Source organism: Vanessa atalanta, chromosome 3, assembly GCF_905147765.1.
Source record: "Vanessa atalanta chromosome 3, ilVanAtal1.2, whole genome shotgun sequence".
NCBI classification, from domain to species: Eukaryota; Metazoa; Arthropoda; class Insecta; order Lepidoptera; family Nymphalidae; genus Vanessa; species Vanessa atalanta.
In genome coordinates, this window is record NC_061873.1 from 8,049,438 (window position 1) to 8,074,410 (window position 24,973).

At 30.3% G+C, this 24,973-nt stretch overlaps 1 protein-coding gene across 6 annotated transcripts in view; it reads right to left on the reverse strand.

Annotated features, from left to right (window-relative positions):
- Positions 1-330: 330 nt before the first annotated feature.
- The window catches only part of LOC125076316 (sodium/hydrogen exchanger 9B2-like), a 43,831-nt gene continuing 19,188 nt past the window's right edge, over positions 331-24,973 (reverse strand). For 3 of the 6 annotated variants that reach the window (XM_047688422.1, XM_047688453.1, XM_047688442.1), the window contains exons 2-13: positions 21,308-21,534; positions 11,465-11,556; positions 10,848-10,947; positions 10,555-10,703; positions 9,709-9,940; positions 8,808-8,977; positions 8,512-8,726; positions 8,250-8,421; positions 6,220-6,374; positions 5,121-5,285; positions 4,118-4,322; positions 331-2,160 (exon numbers count right to left, since the gene is read on the reverse strand). In XM_047688422.1, coding sequence (XP_047544378.1) covers positions 1,970-2,160; positions 4,118-4,322; positions 5,121-5,285; positions 6,220-6,374; positions 8,250-8,421; positions 8,512-8,726; positions 8,808-8,977; positions 9,709-9,940; positions 10,555-10,703; positions 10,848-10,947; positions 11,465-11,556; positions 21,308-21,534 — 2,073 coding nt within the window. In that variant the 3' untranslated portion in view covers positions 331-1,969. Of the gene's footprint in view, positions 2,161-4,117; positions 4,323-5,120; positions 5,286-6,219; positions 6,375-8,249; positions 8,422-8,511; positions 8,727-8,807; positions 8,978-9,708; positions 9,941-10,554; positions 10,704-10,847; positions 10,948-11,464; positions 11,557-13,963; positions 14,467-21,307; positions 21,535-22,524; positions 22,670-23,667; positions 23,746-24,973 lie in introns of those variants that run through there. The other 3 variants (XM_047688433.1, XM_047688449.1, XM_047688455.1) reach the window with 3 other exon arrangements.

Consider the following 24,973-nt stretch of genomic DNA (forward strand, 5'->3'; position numbering starts at 1 on the left):
GAAATGTCCACAAGCCGTAGTGTTTGAATTTTCCTTGTTAATTAAAAAATGTCTAAGATGTATTTTTTTACATTTTATTACATCAAAAAATAGTTTTGTTTACTACGTACTACTCTGTTAATATATATTTAAAATTAATTAAAATAAGTCAGAGATTTTGAATATGTTACTTTAAAGAGGGAAGCTTAAATATTATTTTTTAAAACAAGATTATCTCGATGTTTCCTCATGCTGCCACTGGATTTTCACTGATATCGTGATTATACTTATTACCTGTACCTAGATGTTTTGTAATCAATTCTACTATAATAATTGAAATAAAAAAAGATATTATGCATATGTAATTATTTTAATAGTATTTTAACACATCGCGGGCTACTTAGCACCATTCCAACAATTAAGAATATGACACATTTATTACAGTAGTCTATGTTTAAGTGGTCCCAATTAGGAATGTGTTTGGTACAAAATAAGTTCTTTATTTCTAAAAAGGCGCATATACATTTAATATATTATTTATATCACATTGTATAAGTACCACATGATTTTATCTCGGAGAAGAGGATATTTATATGTTACCTTTATATATATATATATATATATTGTATGGAATCAATATAATATATTATGGTGTTCGTGTGACAAAATATATTAGGTTTTGTATGTAAACCTTTATGTCTGTGATATACGTAAAGTTTTGTAAAATTTAATTCCATATTGTTCTAATGTCATGTTCAAATAAAATTCTTATATAAACACTGGTAATTTTAAAAAACATATTGATAACCTCAAATATTTGTTATATAATAATTTCTTGAATAGCATTTTTTATATAAAATACATATTTATCTATTTGTACATTTTTTTTCACTTTATTCTAAAAGTAATTAATTTAAATAATAGTTTGTAGATAATCACAATACTGTTTAGACTTACATGCTATTTTTATTCTACCGCTAGTTTCAAAGTGCATTTAACCAAGATTGGTAACATATTCTGACTTAACTGGGTTATTTTTGCGAGCAAATAGGCAAATCGTCTGCAGTTGTCTATTTGCTCGCAAAAATCTGCTTATTATTTTAAAACTTCAATTAATTTATATTCAAAATGTAATGTTAAACCGTGGACTAGAGTCCTTTTAATTTAATTTTATATTTTTCCGATATTATAAAAACATGAGTATTTATTTACACTGTCGATATTTTTTTAGTATAATTTCAATGGGTAATATGAGAGGTGTTTTATTTATTTGCACTTTGAATTCTATTCACTATAACAATAAGATACAATTCATTTATTCACATTAATAGTTTAAATTAAATAATGCCTTTAATAACCTAAGTTTTAATATGATGGAAAGTTTATTAGCGAGGTTTTGCTAACAGGCAACTGCTTTATGAAGTATTCTTACTATCACATAATTACAAGATAAGCCTTCTGTTTCTGTCACTTTTCATCACTAGTGCCTTATTAATTTTACAATTTAATAATAACTATTTCATAGCTCATAAAGTCATTTTCTTCCGACAATTTGTTTAAAGGCGGATAAACTTTTCGACGATTTGTAGACAATCTCTACTTTGTATCGATACAGACATTTTTCCTTAACTGTCTACAAACCCATTATAAACGCCTTATGTTTTATTCATTCAGGGCAAGATGTTATATATATTTTTTAAATCTTTATATATATTGAGGAAAAACTATTGCAATATAAAATTTACAGATGAAATAAGGAATATAACCAAAAAAACATCCCCAGAACAAATATTTAAAGTATGAACGGGTAAGGAATTGCAAGATTGTGTTAGCAGCATTTTTGTAAAATTTAATATGATTAATATGGCGCATTCCATCATCGCAACACGTACCTATAAAACAGCTTGTTTGAAATATTAAAGAGTCTACTATTATAAAATTTATTTAAATATGTGGACGGGAACTCAAGTATTAACAAACGATATTAGTCTCATGTGCGATGATTAGGTTGTACTGTGACAGGATTAGGTGTGCTGTATGCGTTGGGTGTTGCGGTCGGTACGGGTGAGACAGGAGGTGAGTTTTGTACTTCAGCCTCCGCTTCTGCATCTCGTTCTGCTATTTCTTCTTCGTCGATGATAGAAATATCACGGATAGACGGCCTATGTGATCGACGCCAACCTGGAAAAATATAATAATTGTGTTATGTATAGTTGGTTTCACAGTAACATATAACATTGTTTTTATAACTTTCTCACTTTTAATCATAAAGACCACTCTTCTATTGGAACAAGTATTTTCTTTTTGTTTTATATTTTTTCCTAACCTAATACTTTTAAACCGTATAATAAAGTAAAATGTTAATAGGTATAACAGCATTTTTTATAGATGTAATAAAGTACGCAAAGTAAATAAATTGTTTATAACAAAAGATAACAAGGTCAAAGTGTATCTGTGAGTTGCTTTTTAGTAACATTTATGTATGTTAGTTTAATTACAACAATGATCGTGTTTAAAATGGTGAACTGTGCGTCTATATTAATTCTAACATTTTTGATATTTTGTAAAAAATGTTCAACCGTAGATGCCAAAGAAAATGTGAAGTTTGTTAAAACTTTAATCCAACCATATGAACAGGAAGAACAGCAAGACATAGATCCTCCGACATTTATTGACGAATGGGAACATGTAATGAAAAATAAGGAGACTAATCTACCTGAAAAAAGTAGAACACTCGACGATGAAAACAAAGCAGCGAATAGTGTACAAAATAATAAAAGATTCTCCAGACACGCAAACAATGGATATTCGTCAATTTATCCTGTCTTGACTACACCTTATCCGAGCGTGCAATTCAATCCTAATCCGTATAGACAACCGGCAAGTCAGCCTTATGGAGCCACACAATATACTAGTAATTTTAATAGCTATCCTGCTCACCAAAGTTATGGTAACAATAGCACTATTTATAATCGACAAACATATCAAAATGCTACTTTTAATTATCCACCATATAATTCCGTAAGTTTTAGACCAGCACATCCACCGGGACAAAATTTATTTTATGGAAATGCATCTACAAATATAGCTCAAAGGCCATACAATCAATCTAAACCTCAGTATCCGAATACATCAGGTGCTCCACAAAATAACTGGTCTTCTAAGCCTAATTATTTTAATTATAATAATCAAATTACAAATCAAACAATGACAAATCCTAACTACAACCCACTTGGTAATTTAATTTTAAATGGATATGGCTCGAATTATACAAACCATAATTCAAATCCAGCTACCGGACGTGCATCTTATTATTCGCAAATTACGACACCCACGGCACCATGGTTAAACAAGACCTCTTCCAGAATTCCAGTTAATGATAGAAATTATCCTTTTAACAATCATTTTAATCAACGAATAAACAATACAATAAACCAATATCAACATAATGGCTCAAGTCTAAACTATCCCTCTTATAATACAACGAATACAGCACGTAACAATACAAATATTGGTTCATATCAATGGACATCAACTACTTCGCAAAATACTACACGTTTCAACATTCCAAACATCCCTCAGATGGGATCTTGGTCAAACAGTTCAATGCCAAGAAATCCGATTTATAATCAAAGTAATTCATTCAACAGATTTAATCAAAATCAATGGCCTTATAATCAGTCACTTGGCAACCTGGGTAATATGAATAGAAATCCATTTTATAATAATGGTCCTCAATCAAGAATGCCAAACTCTCCTGTAAATAATTCCAGTTATTCACATCAATTGCCGTATGTACCATCTAATTATCCTATAAAAACAGATTTAGAAAATAGTACGAGATATAACAATATTCCCAATCAAGTCAACTACATGGAACCAAATCATTTCTTCTATACTCCAGGATATAACCTATCAAGTTATGATCACCGCAAGGATTCGGCTCAAAAGTTCTCATATACTTAGTTCACACAGTCGTATCATGGTTTTACAATTAAGATGAAAAATGTAATATATATCATAAGTAAATAATTGTATTTTTATTTAATAATCACGCATTAAATTAATGTGTTTTTATTTTTGTTAAAACAATAAATGATAGTTTTAAAAAAGAACAAAATAGTACACGTAGATTTACCTTCTAGTACAGGTGGCTTAGTAGTCTTCGAAAGCAATCTTGGTCCAGTGATTGTGATGACAATGGCTCCAAGTGGAGCTGTGATGACAATAGACATAATACACACTGTGATGATGATTTCTGCGTAGTTCGTAAGTTCAGTCATCGTTTCATCATCCAGTGACATTTTGCGCACCTCATCCAATGCAACCGGTGCTAGAGCAGCCTAAAAATAAAAATTAGTTACATATATATATTATGATTAATATATAAGTTGTAGTGTAGCTACAGTGTATAAAATCTATGCATCGTAGTCTACATCTGAATGCTCTGGCTAATGCTCGTATTATGTTGTCTTAGATTTTCGCGATTATTACACATTGAAATAAAACTAGTTTTTTAACGGATTTAATCGCGTATATTAATTATTTTTAACATCCCGACGTTCCGAGCACTTTGCAGTGTTCGTGACCACGAACACTGCAAATACGCGATTAAATCCGTTAAAAAACTAGTTTTATTTTAATGCTCGTATTATTTTTTAACATCAGCGATTTTTTTATAAATGCAGGGACTAACTGCTCTCCGATTTAAACAATAGTTATATTGTTGAGACTTATTCTATTCATTTGAACATCTTAGGAAAGAAATATACATATGCTTTTTTTTAACCACATAAATTTGGTAAAACTGTCATAAGGAAGAGGAAACCTTATAGTATTTTGCAATAGTAAAGTTCATCTGGTTCATTGGAATAAGGATAGATAACTGATAATGGATAATGGTACGTAACTGAATATAATGTCTATGAAGATTTAAAAAAAAAATCTTTAATAATTATCCAACAGATAAAATTTTACTATAAATAATTGCCTTATGTAATAAGCCTCAATAACTAACCTGGGTACCAAATTATTGTTTAAGTTAAATTTCTATGTAAGCCAGTCAATATTTCTCTCGATATTCAATTTCAGAACAAAATGATTGGTATTGTCAAGCTCATTTTTGTTTTTATAAAACGTACCTGAACAGTGGCTTTAGCCATCCAAGCTAACCCTACGAAAATCTTTTCCTTCATGTTAAGATTACTACGGACCGCAGAGACACTGGTGAGAAGAGCACGGACGACAATACACGTGATGATGATCCCACCACCCACTAACACTAAATGTGGAGGTAGGTCTGCAATCTGTAAAAATAGAGACAGGTAAAGGTGAAATATAAGGTGCTAATATATATATTATCTTATTTAAACCATAAGGGAGATAGGGAGTAAGGGGTTTATTATAGGACCAAGGAAAGCCGGTTCAAATCCGGGATTTGAGTTTACTTCGAATATCGAACTATGTAAAAAAATAATAAAACTAAAATAATTTATTGATCCTAGGTATAAATAGAGAATTCAGGATGCAATCTGATTTATTACATACAAAAATGATTTTAGGACAGCAACTGTCACCAATCATCGGATAGTTATACGGAATAAAATTTTGGCGAAAAGCATCCGATATACTGGTATCTGTTATATTTATGCAAAAATAAGTCTTGATTATCTGTAATTCCCTACATACATAATTATTATGTCGGTGTTTTTTGGCACAGCCCCTCCCTTTGCATGACCTTGGTGCTTACTGGCAAAATTATATATACGAACTAATCAAATAGACACATATTATACATACGTGTTCTTGAGGAATAAGCGCTAAAATATATAATTAATTATACATTTAATCACAAATTAATTAGTTGATTCGTAAGTTGTATTGTTACTAGACTTTCATTTATCAGTAGCGGGACTGAAGGTCAAATCTTGTATAAAATAAATTATTTAAATCTTATATTTTTGATTTTATTTCAAAAAATATTATTTATGCGAAGTCTAGACTGTACGAGAGGAAAATTTATTCAATTATAACGTCTGTTCATCAGTACAAATATAAAATTCTCCTTATAAACGTTGTGTAATTACTGAATTTAAGATATCTAGAAAGAAGAATTGTTTAGTTTTATCTGTTCGGTATTAATTTTACGGTATTTTATGATTACCGATTTTAAATTACTTTAATTTCTTAAATCAAATTTAAGAAATTAAAGTAGAAATTAAAGATTTAAAATCAACTTACAACAACTTGAGCGCCAGTGATGGCGAATAACATAGGTTCGAAAAACATCCAGAATATTTCGAATGCAGTGGCAACGGGATTATCATCAAGTTCCCATCCTTGCTCTACCCACTCCTTGCAGGCCACAAAGGCAAAAGCTATCACAGCTAGCGGTCCTGAAATAATGAAATATAAATTAATTTGATATATAATATTTTTATAATTATTAAAAAAAGCTTATTAGTATTTCGATTCCTTTATCTTATATTATTAACTAGTTTTCGCTGGCTTCGTCCACTTTTTTTACGACCTGAAGGCTACGAAGCCTTTAAGTATAAAAGAAGTATCTAGCTTGCTTCATACAAAATTTTATTAAATTCGGTTCTTTAGTTTAGCCGTGAAAGCGGAACAGACAGACAGACAACAATTATTACAGTACCTATATATTATTATTAGCACCGAGGATATTATTAGTGTCCAGTAACACTTAAACAATCAGGTCAAACGGGGCTAAACCCTCTTTGAGGGACACGATAATCTACGATAAGACATTAATTAATTTTAATAATTTTCCCGTGCTCATCAGAGAAGGAAAAGTAAATCCCAAGGGTATATCGGATGAAAATCTATAACACGTGTAGTCATGTATCCACCAATCCGTGGAACAGCATGCGTGTAATTTTAGTAGCGATCTAACTGACGTGCAATTTATTATTAAAAGAAGATCGCGTAGCAAGAAAAGTTAAATTATTTATTAGTTTGTATAATAATATGGCATAATTGAGAAATATTATTAATATAAATATTGTTTTAAGTTGTAAATCGTGTGAAACATAGATAAAAATTTGTCCACGGATTATATATTCATTGGGAATTTAAACAGCCAAGGTCAACATTTTATTATTACAGCCGGTTATCCGACCAACCGTTTCGCGCCGAAAGATTTTTTTGGTTGCACATAATTTGGAATAAGTGATCTTATCTAAAGTTTCCATTCGAATGATACAGTGTAAAAGACAATTTTATTCTAAATTAAATGGCAATGCAACTAATATATTTATCTGAATATGGATTAATAATGAATTGAAGCAAATAGCTTCGCATATAAAATAATGTTTTTTATTACTCTGTAATAGGTAAAAATAGTTATTATGAGTGTACATTAGAATATTTTTGTAGATTTAAGATCTACAATTTTCTAATACAATTTTTAATGTATCTCCTAAGGTAAAGCCAGCGTTAATAATGTTTTAATAATTTATATGTACATATCTCCCACTTTTATCGCTCTTTCTATTAATGAAAACCATATAATTATAAGATATATAATTAAATCTATTTAAATTCATTGAATGGTGCGAAATAAGTGGCTTATTTTGACTTTAAGTTATTGATTATTTTTAATTTGTTTTATAAATTGATTTATATTGTTAAATTTAAATGTAAACTGAGGAATTATTACAATAATGTTTTGGTAGTCGACTTAGCTAGGGCATTGGCTTACCGTAATGTTACATATAAGTTTTAAGAAAATAAATAAATAAAAAAAAACAAACTTAGCGATTTTGTTTTATACTATTTGTAGATGCGATGTGGTCGTCATATTTTTTTCAAATTAAAATTATACTTATATAACAAAAACGTATATACTGTAGCAACTTGAAAAGACAATAATTAGTACAAAAATGAGAGGGTTTTGTTACAAACTGTTATATGGCATGTCTGCGTTTGTACTTATAACATGGTATTGTTCGAGTGAAAGTACATAGGAGGTAATCTAAAAGTGTGCATACAATCATGAATCAATCACGCTATACGCGTGTGTTACTAATGTTTCGCTTTTCGAAACTATATTCCAGTTATAAAACAATATTATTCCGCAAAAAAACACTGAAATTGTAATATTACCGTGCAGTGGTAATCAACAATTCACATTTAAATTAATTAAATATTTTTTTTGGTATATTGTTATTATGTAAAATATGTATTAGTTTAGTACAATAATGAATATATTTTATTTATATAATAAATAATAATTTAAATTTACTCACCACCTCCGCCCCAGCCAATTTCTTCCGAACCGAGCACTGACATAAGACCACCAGTTAGTAGTAACAGCACTCTTATCGGTACTAAGAAAGCATCATTTCTTTCTGGAATGTATTTAACAAGATATCCACAGAACACGCCAAAAGCAACACCTCCTATAACACTAAGTGGACCCTGAAATTACATAGATTTAACGATATCATAGTGTAAATACGGTATTTAATGTCAGAAAATTAATGTAGTCTAATTCATTATCCAATATACCTGAATAATATTCGTAGTAAGAGAAGCACTGGAAAACATGATAGACGAAACGATGCCGAAAATAGCAACACTGGCAGCGTCATCGATACCCGATACTGCGAGTACTAATGTCGGTATTCCCTTAGAGACACCGTAACCTTTTTCTCGAAGACGGAACAAGCAAGGCACGATTACCGCCGGCGACACTGCGGCGAAAATCGATCCCAGGAGAAAAGCTGAAACAATTGTTCTGTTAGAAATAAGGTCAGCACACGACACTTTATCTTGACACCATTAATGATGTTATATCAACTCACCCCAGTCCCAAGGCAATCCAAGTAAAAGGTTACACATAACGGCACACAGGCCGCACTCAATTGCCCAAGGCAGTAATGCAAGTTTAATAACAGTGAAGAAGAATTTTTTCATTGCAGTTGGATCCAGATCGAGACCCGCTCGTGTTAAAATAATGGTTAAGGCAATTTTTCTGAAATTTAGAATTTATAAAATTAATTAATTTTCAATACATACTTCCTTAAGAGAAATGTAATAGATTTAAATAGTGTTTTTCATTGCAAGATAAAAGATAACTCATATTTTGTGTACGAAAGTTATATAAAACATACATTTAGACATCCGTGTAATATAATATATCGTTAATAATATACGATTTTGAGAGCCGAGATGGCCCAGGCATGCACCACTGAAATTTCATATGCCTAATTTGTGTTTATAATTCATCTCGTGCTCGGCGGTGAAGGAAAACATCGTGAGGAAACCTGCATGTGTCTAATTTCAACGAAATTCTGCCACATGTGTATTCCGCCAACCCGCATTGGAGCAGCGTGGTGGAATATGCTCATAACCTTCTCCTCAAAGGGAGAGGAGGCCTTTATCCCAGCAGTGGGACATTTACGGGCTGCTAATGAATATACGATTTTTATTATAATAGTTAAAGCTTATGTAAATAAACTGTATGTACTCATTAAAGGGGATCGATAAGCAATAAATTAGTCAAGATATTTGTAATGATATCGTAATAGTAAACAAAGTTTAGTAACTGAAAATAGTAATTGTAATGTATTTTTGTACAAACTATAAGTGTAGTCCTAAACTCCTCGATTTGTGCAGGTGTATATCATTCATCAGGATCATTCATCAACAGTGATGGAAATGACACGTACCTACTGTATTGATTACTGGTTTAATTATACATACCTTATGTACGATGCGACGTGCTGATAATCCGCATCAAAGTTGACAAAGCCGATGTTCTTCATAATTATCCCTACAATTAGCATTCCTATAAGCGGCGGCAGCGTGGTGACTTTCATTATAAGCCAGCCTCCGAAGTGCGCGGCAATGGTTAGGACAGCCAGCATGAATAGTTGGCCACCCGGCGCCGCTGTATCCCCCAATATTATCCATACTAATACCCATACCATTATACCTGAAAGAGATCACATTGTTAAGTGTTTAATTCATAATATCTTCAATACGATCGCAGTAACGCAGAGTAACTGCGTAGATTTATTTATTATAGCGTACAGGTATGCGCACAAATATGAAATCAGCTGCAGGACCAGCAGCTTTAACGTGTTTAATAGTAGCCACCAGATTCATTAGTACCACGGCAAACTTCTTAAAAATTTGGTAGTCCTATTCTTAGTTAGTTCCGAGAAACTAAAATTTACCCAGGATCTCAGAATCTTTACCCTTATAAGCTAGCAAAGAAACCATCGATACGGTTTAACTTTACAGTAAATATGCATATATCATTAATCCCGCTAGTTTAAAATGCCCGTAACGCGATTTAACAAAAATTATAAGTATATTATATCTTATTAAAAAAATCTTTGTTATACAAAACGAAAGTATCATGGCATATTATAATTCAGTTGCGACATACGTGTTAATATAATTACGTTTTTACTTCGATTTGATAATTCAAAGTAACGCGCAGTAAGAAATCAACAACAATTAGTATAAAAGTATACCGTATGCGATTTACACGTACATAAGTAAAGAAATCAATGTAATAGAATTATAATACTAGGTACTCACCAATAAGCAATATGGAAACGTTTTGAGCAAACCGCCTGTACGAAGGACACAAAGGATAAGGGCATATTTTCTGCCAGTGAGGAGGTTCCCACGATGGAATCCCGGATTCTTCTGTGTGACACTTCTGACAGCACGCGTACCACCACGATCTATGAATAGTATTTATATGAATTAAATTGAATAATAAAGCATTTTTTAAGTTTATTGATTTAATTCGGACAGTCAATTAATACTGCTTATATAACGAACACATTGCGTACTCGTGTGAAACGAATGGATTATTGTTTTGTTACCTTTCGATATGTTCACTTTGATGTGATAAAGCTTTCTTCGAATAAATAGAAGATGTTGTTGAGTATTTCTTATATCTTCCTTCGATGTGTGCTGGTCGATCTGAAGAACAAAGATGTAGTTAACTCGCGTCGAATGTCAATAAAGTGCCGTCTATGATGGATGTAACCGTGTGATATTACAGGTGTTCCTTTAAAACATATGTCTGTTTCACAAGCATTTTTATCGTATACAATGTTCTCTATAATATTCGATTTCGGTTCTAAATATATAGATTTTATAAGAGATTGGGTATTCTTAAACCTACATCATTCTTCGATGACATTTATGCAATTCATCCTTGATAATTAATACATTTCTTAATTTATAAATCAGATATTTTAATACACCGAAAGGTCATAATGAAAATAACGATTTTGCGAAAATGAGAACATTTTAAAGTGTACAAATTCAATATATTTATATCGACTTTATTTCTATACTTAAATATACTATAATAATGAATTATTAAAAAGTTTGGTGCAGACAACGTTAAGAGTTTCAAAGTAATTTATTAAGTTAATTTTTTCTCTTTTCTCAAGTCTTTTTAATTGTATTAAATACTTTAAATTAATGTTACCCCATGAGGTGTCGATTTCTGCCGCCATGGCATTGTGAAGGTTACTTTTGCGGCGCGATGGCCCTTCTGCTTGAGCTGATACTCGGCCATTCCTGTAAACATATTTCGTACTTAGTAAATGGAATAATTTACAATTTCGTTAGAAAATGATGCAATACGCTGTACTCAACTCAACTTTCAAGACATTGGCAACGCCCAATTACGATACAACTTTTTTAAAACAAATTTACTTAAACGAACACCGAAACCAGTTTTAATTAAAAATAACAAGATTCAAATTGGGGTCACAATTTTATTTGTCGTACGTCGGGGGATCAGTCTAATATCACGAGGTATGCGAATACTTTAATAATCTGCTTGATTGAATCGATTTCATAATTTCATGCACGAATACCTTAAAAATAGAAAACGCTGTAACCTTTAGCATTTGTTATGGTGTTCGAAAGAAAATTACAAATCATTCGTTTAGTTTTTTACATAGGTATAAAAAAAATAAAAATATCTTAAAATTTAAGAAATCTTAAAAATAATGATAATTATAGAAGTAGTAGAATTATTTCAGAAAAAATGTTATAATTTTGCAGTGTTGATAAAATTTAAGATGATTATGTATTCAAGGGTAGATAAAGAATTTCTATCAAGTTCCAAGTTCCTAGGCCATGCACTTGCATAAGGCCAAACAGCGTTGCCCATAAAAGCAAGTAGCATGTGATTACGAAGGTTCAAGCTAATAAGACTGTAGGTACCTGTATTTCTTGACCTTCTATTTATTCTATAAATAAGTCTAATTTAGATCACTTTTAGTTGTCAATTAATCAATGTGTAGTTTTTTTTAATCTTTCAGATATGTTATGGTATTAACATTTAGTTTTTTGTTTTACTTGAATAATAACCTTAATCATAGTTTCAATAATATTAGGAATTACAATTATAAAAACTAATCGCCCTTTTAACCATTATTAGATGAAGTATATGCTTAAACATTTAAGTTAGTCACGAGAATTGCTTGGTAAATTTTTAAGTTAGCTACAGTTTGACAAAACGAGCACTCATGCGCGAATTTTTAAAAGTGACAATATGTTGGTTTGAATTTTGTTTTTATAATTTCAAATGTCTTCTCATGCTCATTATTATCACAGACGCTTGTTGTCATGGTTACTTAGGCTATTTTAAATGATTGAACGTAATAAGCACCTCTTTTTAGAGAATTTTTAAAAATCTGTTTGGTTATGCTTGATTATAATTCGTGCGAGCTGATCTGACCACAGGTGAAGTTTGTGTGCTCCGAGCGTTCTGTCTGGTTGATTTTATTTAGGAGAAAACAGCATGCTATTATAATTGTTAGAAAACATATATTATTAATTATAAACATATATGCTATTATAATTGTTACAGGTTGAAGAGCGTCTTATTGTAAGTTTGTACCTTCACACATGGCGAATAAGTTAATGGGTTTTAGGTTAGAAACTTAAATCCTGCAGTTTAGTGCGGATTTTTTAAATCACATTCTGCAAGTTTATAATTATTTTGTGTAATAATAACTTTTTTATCGAAGAATATATAGTCGCAATGTTAATTATATTAGCATTTTATTAAGTATAAATCAATAGGAAAACACGTTAAAATTATCATTTAGAGGTTAAAAATAAGGAATAATAATTAAAGTTTCTTTGATAATTAAAATTATCATTATTTACTATTAATATAAAAACTATTTGTAGTTTATTATTACATGGTCAATGTTATAACTGTAAATGTTATTGGCCAACCTGTAATACAAGGTGATGCATGACTAAAAGTTTTATCGCTAAAAACTGTGCGCTATTATGGGTCAATGTTGATAATAATAATTGTTTTATGTGGCGAATGTCATGGCGAATGCGGTTTACTGAAGTTTATCGGCTACTGTCTGTGTGACGGAAGGATTGTTGATAAGCGATAGGCTGGCAACATGTCGAGTCACCACACCGTCATGTCAATGGAAAGAAATAGGTACCTACTAATCATATGTGGGTCACATTGGAGATATTATGCGTTCCAGTACGTACGTTATGTGGCCGGTACAGCAATACGTGCCGACATGTGAACGATTCTAAATGTCACGGTTGCGATCGCTTTATTAAATTTATATCAATGGAAATTAAACGTAGGGTTATTCAATGATGTAAAGGTTAAATGAGGTACTGGCCCAAATCTATTGTGAAGCGATTGTTTTGTCATGTTTTCACTCGCTTTTATAGTTACATTTTTTGTTATTTGAAAAAAAAATCTATGGTCGTTACCTTGTCTCCAGTGGAATAAAAATTTTACTTTGTTTTTTTTTTACACTTTAGTTCAATATGATATTACTTATTCACAAAAATGATCTTCATTTAATAATTGCTGTTGGTCACAACTTAGCTAAAATATGTATTTATAATACCAAAAAAAATAAATTTTATTTTTTATGCTTCTTTTGTGGATAATTGCAACAGGATAAACGTTATATTTAAAACTTACCAATGTCGGTTAGTTAGTGCGTCTGTTTCGAGCGATGAGTCTGATGGAAGATAGCTGTCATAGTGACAACTTAAGCTGCTGTGAGACATCCTACATGGCACTCAGTGAGTCTTATTTAATAAACTAGGATATTAACGTGCGTGTGTTACAAGAAGCTTGCGCGGGGGCATGCCGTACGAGTCAGCACGCTCCACACCTATGCCGCGGCGAGTGTGCATCTTATAAGAGAAGGTTCGGCTGCGAGTCAAGCCGCCCGCCGCGCCTCACCCCGGACACGTGACTGCTTCGGTGCGCTCAGTTTCGCCGGCCGGCTCCTCGGTCATTGGCCGTGCAAAAAAATGGCTTAACCACAAATGTAAACCCTCAGATATAGGAAGCCATACTTAAGCACCGCCATGAAGGCGCCTCTATCTTGCTGAAGTGTCGAGCTACTGAACAGTGAACACAGACTGAATGAACGCACTGACTACGAGCTCACTGTTTAAAATTCCTCTTTAAACATTTGTAATACGACTCGTGTGACACTATACGCGCAACCACCGCCACTTTGCTTATCTACACACACTAACACACGTTTAAAAACTTCGAAGTTTGGACTATTCGCTTATTTTATATCATTCGCCATTTTGGTAAGAGTCTATTGTAAATGTAAAACTTTATTTATTCAAACACGCTAAGCGTTACGTTGTATTAATACGTTATATTAATTTCAACTGAAAATTGTTATTGAGAATGTTTAAATTTTATAAGGAAGAGCCGACTGAAACACTCATTGATTTTAGCATGTGTACGTAGCTGCGTAAGCCATAGAACAAATAGGAACCTTTCCATGTCGAATGGCCTTGAAACTGAAATATAACAGAGACACCGTGTAAGTATATTATGATAACAAATACCTATAGGGTTCAGTTATGTAGGTACCTACTCAATCTCACTCTCACACTCAGTTCACTTTCATACAAAATTTAATTTAATAAAATAAAAAATAACGCTTTAAAAGCTTTCATATGCATACTTAGAAAATATGAGTAATCATTATTACAGTTGTATTCAGATTAGAATACTACTATGAATTGGAACTCATAACCATTATTTATTTATAGCACGAAACATGTCTACCGCAGTCGAGGTAAGATTGAGGTAGGGCTTAATTGGCATCGTATTTATAAATAAGATGTTTCCTCTACTTATAAAGTTGATTCTTCAATTAATTACAATGAAAACACTGTCATCATTTTCATTTTATTTTAATTATAGTTATATCCAGTAATGTTAAAATAAATAATAAATTCATGTTTCATTCATTTCAGTCATGTTTCTCATTTATAATTATAATTCATATAAAATTCAGATACTTTATATTGTTTAGATGCATGCGTAATGTGGTATTTTGCGATAGGAGTAATAGGACATAGTTGGTAGGTGAGCAAGGTAGGTATTTAAATAGCAGTATTATTTACCGTCTGGTACATATACCGATAACAATGCTAGCACGCATTTGTACTGGTAGACTTTCAGTGTTTGTTTGATTTTCATCTTTTGATAATAATTCATTTATTAATGCGCACGATTGATGGCACGTTAAATATTTTTCCTTTAATTTCCCATTAAATTGGTAAGGTGTGTCGAAGTGAATACGTGAATTGTAAACGTACTTTTTCTGTTCGGTGATGAAGGTAAGTACAGGCAGGAAGCAATCAGGGGAAATAGTTCCACGTAAGTATTAATGTGAAGAATAAGCTCTAAATTTTCTCTTTTAAAAAAAACGCTAGCCATTTACGAACTGTCAATAACTTTTTACTTTAAGATAAAGCAAAAATATCAACTAAATAAAAATTAAAACATTATTTTAATTATAATGAACCCAGAAATCAATCCTGGAGCACCAATTCAATACACTGGCGCAAATACTCGGAATTGCTTGGATAGATCATTTGAATTGACAACTTTGAAAAGACAAAAAACATTACCATACAAATTACCTGAAAGTATGTGTAAAGAAAATATATTTATTCTCGGTTTATAAGAATTCCATGCTAATAAACGACACGATTGGTCACGTCCGATTTTCAAATAAATAATATGGAATAGAGTGTTGTTTATCAATGAGATCTAAGTTTACAAAACATATTCATAGGATCAGCTTAAAACAGGGTTAATAAGTGTTTTTGCCGACTGTATAATAAAAATTATAAAATCAGTCTGTGGCAAGCCATGACGTTATCATCTTCTCATTGTATTTTACATACATTTTATATACACGCATGTATATAATTATAAAAGTAGACGGACGATTTTTCACATATGTACATACACAAACTTATAATCACTTGGTTACGTGTTGCTGCCTGGTGGTAGGGCTTTGTGCTAACATCTATCTTTTTTAAAAAAAACCTATTTTATAGATTTTTGGATTCTCTAAATAATATTATAGACTTTTGTAGCATAGTATTATGAAAATACATATGTATATAGTATTACTATTACGAATTCATGTAATAATTAAAGTATGAACATAATAATTTATTTACAAAGTATGTAAAAATAAATGTATTCTGTATTCTGATTTAAATAATCACTTTAATTTTAATGTACGGAAACGTATACATATGTATTGCTTATTTGTAAAAATATTATTTGGAAGTAACTTTGAATTATTATTTAACGTTCACAATAACTCAGTATAATTTATGAATTTCGCCTTTTAAATATTTATTATAATATATAAATAATTAAATTAAAAAGAGCAGCAGAAACAGTTATTTTCAACAATATTAAATTGGAAAACAAGAAAACACGAACAAGGTTTGTAGTTTATAGTAATAAAAAACGTTTATAAAAAATGTATCACAAATCGAAGTTATTTTCTTTTTAGATTTGAAACAATACGAAAATATTGTTAGGTTACCACCTATTACGGTTGAAACATAACAATATTCAAATATGTTATTTAGATCTATTGAGTTTTTTTTTCGAATTTAATTTCTAATTTTGTCTTCAATCTCTCGATCTTTAAAATTACTATTTATTATTATAAAATTTAATTCTTGTCCCCCGAAGCTATACTTGTTTATCATCTTAACGCGTGGTGGAGTTTGTGGAAATATTATTCCCGGTTTTTTTTTTTCTAAAAGTAATTTCTGGACGAAGGCTTCGTCGCCATTTGATCAAAAGGCTTATTTTGAGCTACTTCACCGTATATACCTAGGTATTGTATATAAAAATAAATATAACATTTATATTATAGTATATAAACGATGAAGGAGTAGTTGTAATTGTCATTGTCGAAAATGTCTGGACTGTCATAGGTTCTATGTTACATCATTATGTCATGTGACGTCATCAGAAATCCAATATGGTGGGAGGTCAACATATGTCTTGTTGCGAGGCGTTTTTTCGTTTTTTTTTTTATAAAAAAATTTAAATGTAGATTTTAATAGACGCGATTTTTGTCATTTTTTATTGTAAAGTGAGTTTCGAATATTAAAACTTGATTATAATATATCGGATTCACGTAGAAATATTGTTTCGAATATCAAATCAGTGTCTAACTAAACACCCGTTAAGTAACCTTTATGAGGCCGTAAATTTTTGGCAAGTATGGTATCATGGCACAGTCGTTATTAGATAGCCAACCCGTCATCATCAACATCATCAGCTACACTACTTATTTTGATAGCAAAAATGAAAAAGAAACGAAACAATAACCTATCTTCGAGTGAATATTGTAATATAGTTTTATCTAGACATATTCTCGTCATCGAAAAATATTCTGATTCATCGCAGAATTTAATTATTCTATCGGCCCTGTCCTACACGGCCGATAGAATAATAATAATGAAGATTGAGCATATCCTCCACTATTGACAATAATGTTTTCCTCACTGAATTTCAGTCATTGCTATCGATCATAAAAACTCTGCAGACGTGCTTTACGAGGCAAGGGAGTGTAACACTACTAACTTCCTAACTCGTAGCTGCTTCCCTAAATTCCTTATCACTAAAGACTATTTATTATTGACTCCACTCACAGATCGGACCCAGAACCTCGAACCAGTTAGATAGTTACTTATATTAATAAGAAGTAATAATAACTATTGCAGAAAAAAAAACTTTTGAATATTATACTTAATAGGTCTAATTAGATAATTTAATTGTCTGAAGCTCGTTTCAATTTGTAAAATAACTAATAAATATTAGAAAATATGTTTAAATGAGGAAAGGAAAAATATGTGTTAAGAAATAGGATTGTTATGGGTATGTGATAGTGACAGTATGTCTATTTATAATAGCAAAATTGATACCGTAGCCACATGCTAACAAGGAGAAATAAACTGTCGCTTTAAACATATAGGAGCATGTAACGTAACATTGATTATATTGCTAGGACTTGTAATACAATAAATAGCAACATGAGTTATAAAACTCGTTATGCCTGTTACTTGACTACATATAGTAACTTTTTTTTTGTTACAGAAATTATACGCTTGTTTTAATTAAAAAAAAAAAAACTAAATGTATGTTTGTGTGCGAAAAGTAATATACAGTTAGAAAATTTATAAACGACTACCACCAAACATTGTGAATTCGCACGCGAAAAATTAAAACTAAATATTAGTACGTTTATATTACGATACATTTATCTTTAATTTTTATCTTTCTTAAAAACGCATAATACGATTGTAGTTTTTTTGTGTCTTAATATTTAACTTTGTGTGACAGATATTTATCTTTACAATTGGATCAAATTGAACATGGCGATGATGACAAGACAGTGTACGGCGCTTCCAAAAAATTTTTTTTAATTCAAGTCTCTATGACATATACTTATTTAAAGCACTGTGCTGACAGTTAGTCGGAACAGCGCCTTTTACATATACGAATATAGAAATATAATACTATTGAAGTGAATCAACTTATCAATGTTTATTATCATAGTTTTTCTTGCCGAGATACGCAAAGTAAATAAATAGGATAAAAGAGATGTATGGAATTATAACGTATTTCAATTGTTTTTGAATTTGTACACAATTGACCTTTGCTTATTTTAAAGACATTATATACCCATACAAATTAAGAAAAATATATAATAAACGCTAAATAATTAATTCCCTGTCTTTTTGTCATTTGGATTCGTACCGAACTGAGGCGACGTAATTAAATTTGGCATAAAGGTAACATAGCACCTGGACTGAACAATAAGAGGGTAAATAAATTTGATTCGGCTGAAGCCGTAGGGAACAGTTAGTAGCAATATGATTAACGGTCACAAGCAAAACAAAAAACAAAACTTTTATAATAAGGAAAGGTGAACAAATATTAAGTTTTTTTCTAAAAATAAAAGTATCAGTAAACATATAAAAAAGCGCCTACTTAAAATAATTTGCTATATATATGAAAAAATAAATTGCGATTTAAATGTCTTTACTCTCAATTTTTAAATAACAATTAAAGAAAAAATACAAAAATAATAATAATTACATAATGTTAAAAAATATAATTATTTATCTGTGCTCTTTTAATTGGAAACTATTAATTATCCTACTAATTAGACTTTTTAATTTGAAATGTGTTTGGATCATGATTGAAACAAATCGGATTGAGGCTTTCAAAACATAGACAGTCATAATTCATAGAATAATTTTAATGATATATAACGAGCCGAACAAGCACGTGACTTAAGCATGTATATACATTACGACAGCCTTGTTCGGTGAGTCATGACGTTTTGTTTCGAACGTGAACGAATATTGGAACGTCCAAATAAATAGACCTCCTCTCCCAGCTTGCTAAAGTAATAACTCAAGCAGAACCTTAAAGGTGCGGTTTGTCTGTGCGGGTCATACTATATTGGACATAAATACTGCCTTTCATAAAATACAGTCACGTGATGGTTGTAAGAGAAGGATGTAAATTATATAAGTTAAACGTTATTGTGTTATAGCAATGAGTGGGTACGCATTCAAGTTAATATAAAGTACGTTGAGCATACAAATCGATCAGTCTGGTAAAAGAACAACATCGTACAAGTCGCTTAAGAAATGAGACGTAGAAGATTTAAAAACAAATATAATTTTAATAATAAAAGGGAGTTAATAGTTCTATACTAACGTAGAGTTTAATGATGATGATCTCTAAAATTATCTAAGCTCATTATTTACATTTTTCACTTAAAATGTTCTTGCATATGTTAAATTTCAATGATTTATATTCGCCATAAAATCGTTCATTTAAAAAAATTCCATATAATTTAATGCATTATTTAGGTTAATATATCAGTATGAGCGTTGAAATCTTTTACTCTGAGATAATAATAATATAGTACACGAAATAACTTACCGTCAAATTTTATTTATAACAAATTGTATATAAAAAAACTATATTGCTTAGAATCTAATTTTATGAAATAAACGCAATATACTAATATACACATATTTATATAGATAACGTTTATATAGATAAGAAAAATACATATATTTCAGTAGATTATAAGTGTAATTAAGCCTTCTCGTATTCATACTACACTAATTGTAATATTTATACAATATTGTGAATATTAAATATAATTTCGGTACAATTTGTCATTTTTTGCCGCGCCTGAATAAGTAATTTTTTGAGTAGTGATGATTAACTAACAATATATCGGGCAATTGCAAACGTTTTATTTTAATTAAGTAAAGACGTATAGATATTTTCCAAGCCCATAAGAATCAGGACATTAAACACGTATGTGTTAGAATATGTAATAGAATATGGAATAAATGTTAATAAAATTTCCTCTATATTTCTGAGTCGGTGGAATCTACAATTCAAAACGCTTATAAAGCTAATTACAGTTCAATCTTGTAAAATGACTATGAAATACTTTAAAAGAATATATTTTGATCCATAATAAGGTTTGATAAACAAATACCATAATTATAATAAATCGTAAAAAAATCGGATAAAACTAAAATAATATGTCTTTATTTCAAGTATATGTTGAAATCAAATGATTTCACACAGCAATAATATAAAATTATTTTCAGTTTTTTCATAATATAATTTGTTAAGTAACTAAAAATAATATTTGATATACGTTTTATTAAAATGTTAATAAACGTCCTAATTTTACGCAATAAAATGATATTGATATTTCTAGAAAAAACGTTGTGTAATGTCCTGCATAGGCATAAAAGATTTAATAGATTCATAGTTGATATTTGATATTATAATTTTAAATTGAATATTTATTGATTATCGGAATTTCCTAAATGTTATTTAAGGGTTGCTGTCAATACATGGTCTTATATATATTTATAATTATGTCAAGTAATAAGTCAATGTATATGTTACAAATCTTACCGTTCCGAAGGCAGGTTTTCTCGATCTTTGCTTCCTTCGTCGGCCATTATGGAAACTTTTCTTTTACCGTCGTTAGAGGGAGTACTCGGGGTGATTGTAAATACTTGATTAGATGATAGTTGGTCGGTTGGTCTCGATATGCGTGTATCGCTGTTTTGATTTTTTAAATCACTCAGGTCGAAAGGGTATTCCTTTATCGCAGTCATTCGGACGCTTGTTTTGCGAACCTGAAATTGCAACATAGAAACTTTTATGATAATTAATGTATATTCGGTATTCGTAATTGTGAAATTGAAATTGTGATATTATTTAAAAATTTGTCCACTAAGTTTTATTAAAATAATAAAACCGCACAAACATTTTGTCATTTAATTTATACCATAGACTTTTTAAAAAAACAATAATATGACTTAAGTTTTTATAAGTCGAATTAAGAGAACACATATCACTTTTTACAAATTGGACGGACGCCAAGATGTGTTTATGAAATATCATGTGCAATGATTGTGTAGTGATTATAAGACAAATTTAAATTGATCCGTGCCATGAAGTTAACAAAATTGATGAGTAAAAAAATATACTGTATTACTAATGTATTTATTTTATTGTTTTTTTGTAGTGATTAGTTGTACTTCATACATAATGTATTTGAATAAAAAGTTTAAAATTTGATGGTAATTTAAAGCATTAGCAATTAAAACGGCATGTGCTTAAACAATCAAAGCTATTATATTTTATAAGGCGTTTTATTTTATTATTTATATCTATTTATATGATGTTGTGCCTAAGAGGTTTTTATATTTTTTATATATTTGGGTTTAGATTTAAATAAGAATAAGATGTTCCTATAAAGATAATTTCATCTTTAAACAATAATAATGCAATTATTAACCGGTACGCATTTATATTATTATAGGTTACTTATTAAAATTCCTTTAAAATGTTAGATTAAAATAATTCTAAAAATAAAATTACTAAAAAATATTACAGATTAAACTTATGATAAGATAGATAAAACAAGTCAGGCTGGAATAAATAAAACAAAATAAAAATATTAAAATAAAAAGTAAAATATTAAAAATATTTTAGAAAAATATGTATTTATCTTTAATAACATTGATTAAGCAACTAAAAACTTAAAGGACTACATTTTTTTTGAAATTTTATCCTTAAAATTTGTTTTTATAAAGGAAATTAAAAAAAATAATTTAACGCACCTTAGGGTTTTAGCTTTGCACATTTTAATCGAACACGAGATATTTTGTTTTGTATTTTTAAGCTAAGTTTTTTTAATGTACAATTCGCGCGCGCACTTCTCTATTGCAGACTGAATACTGAAATAATGTCTATCTGTTTCAGGTTCGTTATTTCCACCGCAGAGCCTCTAGTGTCTCGGATACTATATACTAAGTTAAGGTGTCCGTTCGTAACGATAATGAAAAACAATGAAACGTCAATTCGTTAATAACTTGTGAAGATATACACTATATGATTTCAAATTCGCACAAATATATATGTAAATGTGAATTATTTAGTCATGACTTGATGGCGTCATTTTGTTGCTATTGTTTAAAAGCTATAATTGTTTTAAAATGTATCCGTTATTATCGGTTACTTTAAAGTATTAGCGATATAAATTTGTAATTCAAATATAATTAGAAATTAAATATGAATGAATAAAACGAATATCAAATTATTGTTTGTTCTAGCGCCTAGGTCATTTTTAGTACAGTTTTGTGTTATGCTTAATTGCTTATTTTCGCTAAGTTTATGCGTTGTGGCGTTTCAAAATATTTTATAAATAGTATACTTATTGATTTTGTTTATTTATAAAAGTCGAAATTATTTTCTTAAGATTAAGCTTAAAGTACAATAATTTTCAACGATTCATACTTTATTGCTAAGAAGATATAGACAACACTTTTTTTAACAAAGCTTTATCTTTTGTAGTGTACGGGTGGATAATCTGCCTTTTGTCAGTATGTAATTTATTCTTGACAGCGTAATTATTTATATAAGGAGTAACCTAAGATAAATCAACAGTAAATGTGCAAAATTTTCTAGCTTATATATATAAATATTGCATGATTATTTTTTTTATATAAAAAATAAAAGTGTACAATAAATCATATACGACAAAAAATAAATAGATAAAAGGAAATTGTCACAAAGGAATAAATTACTCAGGTACATATTTTTTGCACTTGTAAATTAATGGCAATAAATTGACATTATTCAATTTATTGAGACGTTTTAGTAATGATATCTAAATTGTTTTCGCACCTATATAACAGAATAAACACTCGATTCTTCACTTCACATAACTATAACGCTCCAATAAATTGTAAGTAATAACAAACCAAATGTTGACAATAGTTGTTTGCGGGTAGCAGCCGGCTATTTATTTGCTTAAGTGGTCTCATCACAATCACATGATCACTCACGAGGAGCCGGCCACGAGTTCCCAATAATGAAGCGAGAACGTAATTCGTGGTAGTTTACAGAGACCGTACAGCGTACACCATACCGCGCCGTGCGTCCGCGACGCCGCCGCACTGACGCTATGCGCTTATCGCTTCCCAACACAATTAATTCAATTGTTCAATGTTAGATTATTGTGAAATATAATTTTAATAGATAAAGGACGATGTCCTTACAAATTATACTCGTCGAAAAGGACATAATGAGTTGGAATTGATTAAAATCTAAAATCGATTTGAATTTAGTAAGTATCTCTATAAATTTCTTATGCCTACCTATTTAATTCAAATAAGTATTATATTATATTTAAAAAAAAAATAAACATGTACCTATATATTATATATGTATTTATAATTTTACATAATACGTGTATTAGGTGCCTACACACATGTATAAATATAGCATTTAGAGGTATTTTAATTTATAAGTAACGTTTTTAGTGTGCCCTTTCCCATATACATATACGGGAAAGGGCACACTAAAAAACACTACATACATACTTATATATTTTTTACAATTGGTCCTCTGCCCAAAGGCTACCTAGAAGAGATCGCTGTTGTAGCGATAAGGCTGCATGTAACTTTATGCCTATGAAACAATTTCTAATGCAACTTTATACATTCATACAGGGCCGGATGTAGCATATGGCTTTTTGGGCTTCAGCCCAGAAAGACAGTCCCCGTGGATTTAAGGGGTCTCCAGCTAAGTCAAGTCAAAGTCAAAAATAGACGATAATGCGAAAGAATCCATAACTTTATTATATTAAACAAGTCGTATGGTTTCAATTCTACCTTCAGATATGTCTTAGGTGAGCCCCTAAGTAGTGTTAGCCCAGGGCCCTCTAAACTTACGGTCCGGCCCTGCATTCATACATAATTTATTGTGTAACTGTTTGTTTATTAATATTTTGTTAATTTGAGTGAAATAAAGTATGAATAAATAAAAAAATACACCGTGACTGCTCCGATAAAGTAATATTTACATTAACAAATTTTCACATTATCGCCATCGAATCGAAATGTTTTCGTTGCTGTTTAGCCGTTTTCCAATTCTACTAACACAACGATCCAGCTATGGTTGGGTCGAAGCTGGATCGGAATATAATGGGAATCGTATCATAATCGATAAAGATAAAGTTATTGTCGTAAATAAATACATTTTGCGCTTACATTGCGAACGCTGGTT